This window comes from Dipodomys ordii, unplaced genomic scaffold (assembly GCF_000151885.1).
Source record: "Dipodomys ordii isolate 6190 unplaced genomic scaffold, Dord_2.0 Scaffold91, whole genome shotgun sequence".
Lineage (NCBI taxonomy): Eukaryota > Metazoa > Chordata > Mammalia > Rodentia > Heteromyidae > Dipodomys > Dipodomys ordii.
This window is the reverse complement of record NW_012267307.1, coordinates 3,016,383-3,027,430: the sequence shown is the minus strand read 5'-3', so window position 1 is coordinate 3,027,430 and position 11,048 is coordinate 3,016,383. Positions and strand designations below refer to the sequence as shown.

The 11,048-nt window shown below is 47.4% G+C and overlaps 1 protein-coding gene across 1 annotated transcript in view; it reads right to left on the bottom strand.

Moving 5' to 3' along the window:
* Galr1 (galanin receptor 1) overlaps positions 1-10,846 on the bottom strand; it is a 22,715-nt gene extending 11,869 nt beyond the window's left edge. The window contains exon 1 of the mRNA XM_013026116.1: positions 10,707-10,846. Coding sequence (XP_012881570.1) covers positions 10,707-10,846 — 140 coding nt within the window. The remainder of the gene's footprint in view (positions 1-10,706) is intronic.
* Between the last annotated feature and the right edge of the window lie 202 nt (positions 10,847-11,048).

The following is an 11,048-nucleotide window of genomic DNA, read 5'->3' as shown; positions in this document are numbered from 1 at the left end:
CGGAGCGGGGACACCGCGGACCAACGCAGCGCCCCAGCCAGACCCTGAGGCGGCTCACCGAAAGCCCGCCCGCGGCCTAGGGTCGCCCTCGGGGTCTAACGCGGGAACGCCCCGCACGGGGTCGGCACATGGGGGCGCTGCGCTGGGACACCCCGGCCCTGCCTGGCCCGGACCCCGGCCGCTGGCCCGCAGAGGGCAACTAACTTAATAGCATTTGAGGCGAGCGCGGTGGTTGGGAATGCTTTGCCGCGTGTCCTGTGTCAGCCGCCTCCGAACTCACCGCCCGCCTCCAGCACGTTTGACCAAGCACCCTCCAGGCCAGCATGGAAGTCGCTTTTCCGAGCTTCCCAAAGCTCCAGCCCCCAGGCCTCAGACCCTGTCTCCGGACAACCAGCCATTCCTTCCGCAGGGATGGCTGGTGCGTTGATTCTTTTAAAAGCACGAGGGCGCCTGGGTGGGTGGGTTAGTGTCGGGTTAGGACCTGCGTCCCCAGCGCTGGTTTTGCCTGTTGTGTCTTTTTCACCCTTCTTGTCTTTTCAGAACAGCGCATAACTGCATTACTTTCAACGTGAATTTGTCAGTCCCTATTTCTTAACAGCCGAGTTTAGTTCATTTGTATTTGTTGCACACTTATCTCAGTGTGTTTGTGAACATTTAATCCCACTTTGCGTGTGTTTTCTGGGTTTTGCAGGTGGCTCTCCCTGCTGTTTTCTCTCTGGAATGTTCTCCCACCCATATCCAGAGGCTGCCCGCGTGACAGTAGGGGAGACTGCTCAGCTGGGGACTCTCTGGCAGGAGTCTCCCCTGATTTTCCTATGTTGTCATCCTGCTGGCAGATTACAGGGTCACTTTGCTGCTTTCCTCTCCAGGGCGTTTACCACAGCCTACATTATAGTTTTAATATCTCTTTTAATAAAAACAATTTTTTTGAATCTCCAGAATCTGTGGAAGTGTTTGGTACATGGCTCCCAAGAGTAACCAGAAAAATAATAAAAAGCAGGGCTTATTTATTCCCCTCCAGGGAGACGAGCTGGGAGAAAGAGCCATGGTTTTACCTGACAACCCAAAAGGACTGACACTAACTCCTTCCCTGAATGGGGAGGATGGAAGAAACAATGAAGGGGTGGGAACTGGGCTAAACTTGAGGTAACCAGTAGATACAAAGTTGACAGGAATGCCCATGGATGAATTAGTCTTGAGTTAGTGGGAGAGCTCAGACCTGGAGACTGACATGTACTTAGAAGATCAACTGTTGTCACCACCACTCTCCCAGGATCAGAAAGACATTTTCAGTAGTAATTTAGTTTTTCAGTTCTCCTCCCATTCAGCATATCCGCACAGCAGCACAGCCAGGGTTGGTTTAGCCCATCCAACCCCTGGCCAGCTGTGTTCTTCACCTATGTCCAGTGCAAACCTTTGCTTCTGCTTTCAAAATTTCCTTCAGTGTTTCTCAATGCTTTTTAAAAACATGGCTCCCCTTTCTTGTGACATTGATTCGCCCTTGCAGACAGACAGCAGTTTTCTCTCAGAATAATGAGTTATTTCACCTTCTTCTGTCTTTAGTTTTGTCCCAAGACATTCTTTTGTAGATATTTTGAATCTCTCTGTTTTTAAATTTGTATCACTAGGTTTGTGAAGATCTTAGTTTTCTGACTCAGAAACTAAGGGTTCATATTTCCCCCCAGTTTCAGATGCTTCTAGGCCATTTTCTCTTTGGCGGTGTCTCCATCTGAAATGCTCTTGGGATCCTGACTCCATGAGTCATGTGCTTCTTCAGATCTCTTGGTTTCCATCTAAGCTGTTTTAGTGCTACCTCTCCGGCTATCTACCCTCCTTTTCACATTTGTTCTTGATTTCTAATTGATTTTTTTTTGACAAATGTATCAAGACTCTTCATATTTTTCTCCTCGTTGCTCATGTTTCTAATTACTTCTCTTCTTTCTTTTAGTGTGCTGGTATCATATTCTGAAAATATTAATGCCTGAACTCCTTGGAGCCTGATTGTGGTTTTATGATTTCTCTCAAGTCCTATTCTTGTTTACAGCTTTTGCTTTTGTTTCTAAACTTTGTCCTGCAGGTTTCTTCAGCCCAAGTGTATCTGTGACAACTTTATGATCCCTACATTCAGAGTACTTTCCTGGAAAAATATGTCCAATTACATCTATCATCAGCCCTGCAGTGCCATCAACCCAGCACTTTAAAGCTGTTTTTTTGGAACACACAGAGGCTGGCTCCAACTCTAGCACCTGCTCAGAGAAGTAATCCAGGCATGGATTCCCGAGAGGCCTGCTCCTTCCTCCGGGGCCTCCCCTGAGGCCTGCTCCTTCCTCTGGGGCCTCCCCTGACACCTAGTTCTTTCAAGGGCGCCTCAGGCACCTGGCTCCCTCCAGGCACAGCCCTCTCCTTGCTGTAGGACCTATCACCCTGCCATCCCTGTTGACTCTCAGAGCTCCGAGTCACACCATTCCTCTGGGCTCTTCTACAACCCAGGAGAGATCTCCAGACTTACAAGGGCTTCATGAGGAAGTTTCTGTCTTAGTCCCACTAAGGTGTTGCATGATCGGGGCTGAGTCACTGATGCACATAAAACACAAGGCGCTCTCCACGTGACTCGGGGAGACTAAAAAAGCTGGCCTCTATGAGTGGCCCTCTCTGAGGACCCACTGTGGCTTGGAGTGGGACTGTCTCTTCCTTTGGTGTTTGTTTGGCCATAGCTAATCCTGTGGCCTTGCTCATGGGCTGTGGCCTGAGAGGTATGTGGAAAGGGAGAGCCCAGCTGCCAGTGGAGCAATCACAGAGTTGCCATGGGGAGAGACAAGGTTTAGGATCAACCAAAACGAGAGATGTGAATGGAGAATCATGTAGGAAGCCAGGCTCCTCCAAGGCTGCACATGGACGGGGAAGGCAGGGAGTTCTGAGCCGCAGCTCGGGAGAGGGCGCGGGGAAGGGTTGAGAGGGAGCTGCAGGTACAAGCACGCACGTTCCCTTCTGGCTTAGATGACATGGAAATCCCATTCTGTGTTCATTCTGGAGGCGCACTGAGCTATACGTTTGGGAACAGAGCTGAGCCTGTACCCAAAGGACAGCACACCGTTAGCTCTCGCAAAGCAAGCAGCGTTCGCCAGCAGAGGCAGCCTTCCCAGAGTCCTCTGTGGTGTTGGTTCACTCCATTCCCTCACGCACTGAAGTAACCCATTTAAATTTCAAGCACTCGCTATACAGTTACTTCCTTTAATAATGAAATGCAGGGTATTCGCCAGAAGAAAGTAGTATTTGACGCAGCTTTTTCTTAACAAGTGTGTCTTCCCTAGAGTGTGTGACAAAAGTGCACCAACTGTAAATCATCTACAGCTGCTACAATTTCAAATGCGGTTTGCTGGTTGCTGAAGGCGACATTTATTTATCTCCTGTATATGGGTGCTACAAGAAGTCACCTTGAAATTAACCTCTTTTGCATTCTAGAAGGGAAGTAACGCAGAGCAGAGAGCATGAATTATGTGACTTTCTCTCACAATGGCCCTCATTAATCTTATCACATGAAGCAAAATATTCCCACAAAACAACTGTGAGGGTGGTTGGTGAACTAGTCCTAAATCTTCACTGCAAATGAGTCCCAGAGAGGGAAGGCTGATGTGGATCATTCCAGAACTTCACGAATGCAGCCACACAGCTGCTGCTTCCTGTGGCGTAGCCCCGCCTCCTGGCTCATCATGCTGAAGAAATGGCCTGGCTATGCTTATGTCACCGATACCTTGAGAAGACATATTCTTTCTGAACAATGTTTTTTACTTCATTATTTTCTTTCTTTAAAGTCTGACATTGGACTATTGATTTTATCTATCCAATTCTTTTTATAAATACCCTCTATTCCTTGTGTTCTATTTTTATGCTTTGCGTTAACATAGACGACAGGCCGGTGCCAGTAGCTCATGCCTGAGATGTAATCCCAGCTAACCAGGAGTCTGAAATCTGAAAGCTGGTAAGAAGGTCCAAGAAGGTAAGTTCACTACAGTCCATCTCCAAAATACTCAGCAAAAAGCAAGGCTAGAAGCATATCCCAACTGGTGGCGCTCCTACTAGAAAGTTTGAAGACTGGGTTCAAACCCCAGAACAATCAACGAACAGTCAAACAATCAAAATATAAGTGGATAGCAGAATTCACTGTCCTATGCAAAGCAGTTAGGAGGACTTTCTCCCTTGCCTGCCTTTCCTTCTGCTGAGTCTGACAGCCTAGTGTGTTCTTATTCCAGCGTCTCTTGGCTGCCAGTCAGTTCCATGAGACCCTCCACACCAGTCACAGCAGCCTGACCACCACAAGGGACACAGGGTGCGGCTGCCCTGCTGCAGCTGTGCTGGCTCCTAGTGTCTGGTTGTTGTTGGCTGAGGCTGTGATGTGAGGGACAGTAGAGGGAGGAATCTCCATTGCACACTGAGGCTCCTGTTCATGTGTGCATGCTTGGGCAAACCATTTCACCACCAGCCTCAGCCTCCCCCTGCCCCCCAAAAATAAAATAAGACAGTCCTGTTCATGTGTGCATGCTTGGGCAAACCATTTCACCACCAGCCTCAGCCTCCCCCTGCCCCCCCAAAATAAAATAAGACAGTGGCTTTGGAGTTGAAGGTCCTTGAATTGCCGCCATCTGTCATCACGTTCAATGCAGGTTTAAGGTTACATAAGTTGCACACGGCAAGACTCCGTGACGGCATTAGCGCCATCAAATCTGCTTTCCAGGAGGAGAGGCAGATGTTGTTTATAGAAATCAATGTGTAGAAGTGGCGCTGTAGTTCAAGTGGTAGAGCGCTCGACTTGAGCTGAAGAGCTGAGGGACAGCGCCCAGGCCCAGAGTTCAAGCCCCACAACCGACCAAAAAAAATCATAGAAATCAATGTATAATATAAGATTAAAAATAAAATCACAGGGGCTGGAAAGGTGGCTCAGTGGTAGAGCGCTTGCCTTGCATGCACGAAGCCCTGGGTTCGATTCCTCAGCACCACATAAGAAGAAAAAAAGCCAGAAGTGGCGCTGTGGCTCAAGTGGTAGAGCGCTAGCATTGAGCTGAATTGCTGAGGGACAGCGCCCAGGCCCAGAGTTCAGGCCCCATGACTGGACCCAAAAAAAATAAAATAAAATAATAAAATAAATAAAATCACAACGAGTGTGAATTTTTCAATTGAACTGCAGTTACAGTCCCGTGGAGGATCCAGCCAGGCTTTCCTGTTCTCTGAGCCGCGAGACAGCGGCAGGCTGGCGCAGACCTTCATGCCGCTGCTATGAGGCACATGACTTGACTCATGCTTTTGATATTCTCCAGGCCATATTTTTGCTATTAATTAATGTAAGTAACACTATAATTTCAAGATGGTTTAATAAAGAGGTCTGTCCACTATGCATAAATCTGAATCTATTAGCAGATGGATGAATGGATTTAGAAAGTGTGATTTATACATGTAATGGAACATTTAAAAAGGAGGAAATTTTGCCATTTGTGACATTGTTCATAAACCTAGAGGATATGATGCCAGTCTCAGGACACTTTCTACCCAGTCTCACTCGCATGCAGTTGAAACACCCATAGAAGCCACGGAGAGCGTGGGATGGGGCGTGTGTTCATGGAACAAAACGTGCTGCTCTACAGCTAACATCGTACTGTGCATGTTAAAAGGATGGTGTTCTGTTGAGTGCTCCTTAAACACACACATCAACACAACACGAAAGAAAACAAGGACCTCTCTGAAGCAGATGTTTTTGTTCAGGCGCTTGTGTGTGATAATGAAATCATAGGTGTGCACGGAAGTCCAGATTTGCTGAGATGTGCACATTAAACGTGTGTAATCTTATGCAAACCAATTATATATCAACATAGTTAATAACAAGCAGAAACAGAGGAAGAGAGGGAGGGAAGGAAAGACAGAGTGGGAAGAAAGAAAGAAGAAAAGATGGGAGGAAGGAAAAAGAGACCATGTTGGCTTCTGAGAATCAAGCATATGTATTTGAACATTGACCTGGACAATGATTTGCCCTTGTTTCATGGAGTTGCCTTGATCCGTTTATAAGCTCTACTGAACAAGTCATTTTTAATTATCTATAATGAAATAATTTATATTAATATTGACTTACTAATCAATATTTTATAATATTAATCATGTATGTTAATAAATTATATAATTAATATTAATGATTTATAATCCACTATTAATCGGTTATTAAATTTTACCAATAACCTCACTATGTTTTAGAAAGTCACGGATTAAGTCACTGGAAGTAACCATGGCTCTCAAATTTCCCCAAGGGTTGGAACCAGAAGGAACAAGACCTTCAAGAGTCAGGGTGTAGAGGGCGTCCCCAAGACAAACTCTGCATTTCCAGACACTCGATGGAGAAATATTTCAAAAATGTTACTACTATTCACTTCATCCTGTGATATGAATTTAGCTCCATAGAGATGATGTGCCACTAGCAGACGTGATTTTCCCATAAATCTGAAAATATTCCGAAGCATTTCTTCTCCATTCTATTATTACAAAACTCACTACTCACATGTGGACTGGTCTTCCCAGCTAAACAGATTAGTTTGTGAACATTTCAAGACAATCAAATCCTCATAATTCAAAGGAGTTTTGAGCCCAGAAGATTACGTTTTAATTTCTTTCCTCTCCAATTGTCTGTATCTGTTCCCTAAGACTGCCTCCTTGCCCCTCCATCACCAACCCAGATAATAGCAGCCTCAGTGGTACCCGCACTGATGGCAAATTCTAGTGCCACACCTGTAAAAAACCTGACTCATTTGAATATAGAAAATCTGTGCTTTTAGCAAGCATTTAATACTTTTGTCTAATAATAAAAATACATTTTGCTTGCAGTCTCTAATAAAATCTCTCCTAAACTGCTGAAAATGTCAGACTTTTAAAAGCAGCAGGAAGGAAGACCAGCAGTCTAAATACTGTCAGAACCTTGAGGGAAATGAAAATAAGCAGAGTTAGGTGTGGTGGTAGGTACGTCCTTGTATTCAGCATGTGAGAGGCTGAGTAAGAGGATGAAGAGCTCAGGACCAGGTAAGACTATATGAAGAGTTCCAGACCAGTGTGGGTCATAAAAAGAGATGCTGTCTTGAAAAGAAATTAACCAAGTAAACAAAGATTTTGATAATGCATCCTTTAAAAAAAATCCTGAAGCTAAACACATTACAAAGAAGAAGAAAACTCACCCTTGAACAGGGAATGACTGGCTAAGTACTCACAGAAAACATCTAAAATTAATGAGCTCATCATAAACATTAATGAGCTCAATAGTTCAATATAAGACAATATCAAGAAATATGAAGTAACAAAAAACTGATGGGGGGCTAGGAAGGTGGCTCTGTGGTAACAGTGCTTGCCTTGCATGCCTGAGGCCCTGGGTTCGATTCCTCAGCACCACATAAGCAAAAAAGAAAAAAGCCGGAGTGGCGCTATGACTCAAGTGGTAGAGCGCTAGCCTTGAGCTGAAGAGCTGAGGGACAGTGCCCAGGCCCAGAGTTCAGGCCCACGACCGGACCCCCAAAAAAAACAACCAAAACTGACCGGCCAACGGGGACAGTGATGACAACACTGCTCCACGGTGCCCAGGGTCGGCCTGGGCTCTGCTGTTGCCCATCCCGGCACAGCTGTGGAATCACACTTGGCAGAACCTGACAGAAGACACGGAAGTCGCCCGGAAGAACAGACTGTGGGGATGGCCAGCATGTCTTCTGCCACAAGCCAGTAAGGAATCAGGGATGCACAGTGATCAAGATGGCCGTCCTCCCTGAGGGACCGCGCAGGGGCAGAGATGTCAATGGAATCATGCTGGAGGATGTTCACTGTGATAGTAAGTACATCGTTGACTGTGTGATGGCTTTTCAAATTGCACTGTATAATTTGTGATACATCTGTTCTTTTCATCCTGTGAAAAGAATAACATGGGTTTTGAAGTACATGGAAAAATGCCAGGGTGACCTGTCACTAGGTCTGCACTAATGGAGGAGAGTAGCTTAAGAGGGAAATACAATTAAGACACGAAGCAGGAGGAGCAGGCTTCCTCAGGCTGCATGTGAACACTAGTCTGTATACACACAGGTGCTAGGCTGGCTGGGAGTGGCCGAACGTAGGCTCCGTGTTGATTGCCACAGGGGGGAGGGAAAGACAAGGAACTTTTACTGCTCATATAGCATTGGGTTAGTCTTACAAAATGTTGTTATTGAGCAGATATTTTGTGAGGTTAATTTTGATATTTTGTGATTTACATTTTTAATTAGTGATTTAGGTCATGTGGTCACCACAAAAGACTTTGGGCCTGGGTAGGTTTTGCCTAGCTGACAAGATCCTCAGCAGTCTTGGCTCGGCTGTGACAGTCCTGTCTTCAGTCAGTGATGAAGATGCCTTTCGCTGCACTTTACCACCCCTCTGCGTGCGCGCGCGCGCACACACACACACACGGATTCCTTATAGATCACAGCTTTTTAACACCCTCAGGAGATTCATTTTTTATGAAAATACCAAAGATAAGCAAAAATAACAATGACACAATTCAGTTGGTTCCACAGGTGTGGATGTTTCTAAAAACCTAAAGTTAGCACTATTAACCAAAAGAAATGTCTCAGTCCAAATAGAAATGGAGTATATCTTCTACGTGGTCACATCTTAGAGTTGATTCTCCTTTGCTCCAGAAGACTCCAGGCACTTCTACCTGGGCAGAGCCGACGTAAACAGACCTTGGAAGGTTTCCCATGAGCCCCATGGTCTTCTAGCCTCCACCAGGATCCCAGTGGGCAGCAGCTGCCATCGTCACAGTAACCACATTTGTGACTATCTGTCTTCCAGCCTGTGGCTCTGCATGTGACTCACCACAAGCTCTTTCTTTCCAGCAAGCAGCTGTGGTCGCCACAATGTGGGTTTGTCAAGAACATGGGGGCTTACCAAGCCCTGGGGCTGTGAGAATGGCCGCTGCTCCAGCCCTGCCACATGAGCCCTGCTGCACTGGAAGCTGACCGGACCCCATGTCTGACGACGAAGCCTGGCATCAGGCCTCTTGTGAGACAGGACAGGAATCTCTTCCCCCTCACAACAGGAGGTCTTCATCCTCTAACAGTGTCTGGAATCTGGGTCCCTGCTAGAGGGAGGCGCTCAGGTGTCAGCTTCCACAAGGCCTGTCCCCACAGAAGGTACTGGACCCACAGAGAGTGCTGGACCCACAGAGGGTGCTGGACCTACAGAGGGTGCTGGACCCACAGAGTGCTGGACCCACAGAGTGCTGGACCCACAGAGACCTGTCCCCACAGAGGGTGCTGGACCCACAGAGAGTGCTGGACCCACAGAGAGTGCTGGACCCACAGAGGGTGCTGGACCCACAGAGGGTGCTGGACCCACAGAGGGTGCTGGACCCACAGAGAGTACTGGACCCACAGAGGGTGCTGGACCTACAGGTCGAACATAACAGGGCCTCGGGAGAGGGAGGGAGTCTGACGCTTTGGAGTTTGAGTTTCCGCTCTTTCCAGTGGCACAATGCCGCATGTCCAGGGAAAGCACCCGCAGAGCCACATATCCACTCCGCGTTGGCCCTGGCTCTTCTCTCCCAGCCACAGCTTTCACATTCAACTGGCTTGTGGAATCTATCCACCATGAAGACATGCATAAAAAGCCCTGACCTGCATTGTTAACCAGACTAACACTATCCAGTATCGAAATTGAGATCTAATATAGCCAAGCCATGCTAAATTTTAAGGAGATAACTTGGCTATAGAACTAGATTCCCACACTGTTGTGTTTTTAAGACAAAACGCTAATCACCCTGGGATATGGCAAAAGTTATTGATTTTTAATTTTTTTAGTACATCCTTCGTGACTTTGGTCATAACAAACACGTCCAAGTCCCCAACTCCGTCCAGCACCTTCAGCAGCTTGCTCACAGAAGGTTAGTATGAAGCCCAGTCCAGACACTGCCCATCTGATAGATTTGCAGCAGGACTTCCAGTCACAGCCACTGGCTTTCCCACAGCCCCCGGGGAAATGACCCCTTTTCCAGCTTCTTTTCTTGTGTGAGCAGTCTAACATGATGGTAGATCTGCTTCTGGAAAATCGGGATTTATTACATCAGCTTCTGCCCAGAACCTGAAATTAGTGAGGTGTGGTGTCGGCTGTACCTGCAGATCGACATGAGACAATGCCAAACACCCTGCCAGAGGCTCTCCAAACGGCTCCCAGCCCCGCAGGGGGGCAGCAGACCACGCTGCAACCCCACGGACGGAAATCTCAGCTCGGACTTTGTAACTGAGCACCATGGCATGTCTGCACAATGGGTGTGTGCAGCATGCATCAGTGACAATGGATAGGAAAGCTACTGTTCCAACAAGTTCGACTTCATTATGTTCAAATATGCCCTAACTTTGGTTCTTTGCTTCTGCTTTCCGTCCCTTTTAAGCTAGCTCCTGCCTGGATCACAGTGCTTGTCCTGGAAACTTAGAACGTGCTTTTGCGTTTGCTCTGAACTCTCATCCTCGGGATGTAGTTTTGGGTCCCATTCGTCCCAAGCCTCTGTGTCTTGTCTCTCAGACATGGGGTCTCAGTGTGTCCCCAGCCCCATACACAACACTGGTGTGCCATTGCACTTTTCTATGCTTGCAACCTCCCCACAGACTTGTCTAACTTAGAGGGACGAGGGATGAAATCAAGTCCTCAAGACCCTGTGTTACTCATGACTCCCTCCCGTTCCCCGCCGCTCCTCCTGGAGCTGCTCACTACTCCATGTCCCTGTGCCCCGGAACCAGGTGCCCCTGCACAGGAGTTGGCCAGAGGGTGCCAGGAGCTTCCAAGTGCGACTGTTCACAGACATGGTGGCTGAGCCAGGCTCTGGGGAAGCAGGCCCAGCGGTCCGCTGGCTTGTATCTTGTAAATCAAGACAAGCTGGGCTGGAGGGAAGGAAGTAACAAGCCCCACTGGGTCCTGCTGCTCCTGAGCGCGCAGAGCTGGTACTAGGAGAAGGTGGCTGTGTCTGTTCAGGGGAGATAAGGGAGATCAAGAAATTCACATTCAGG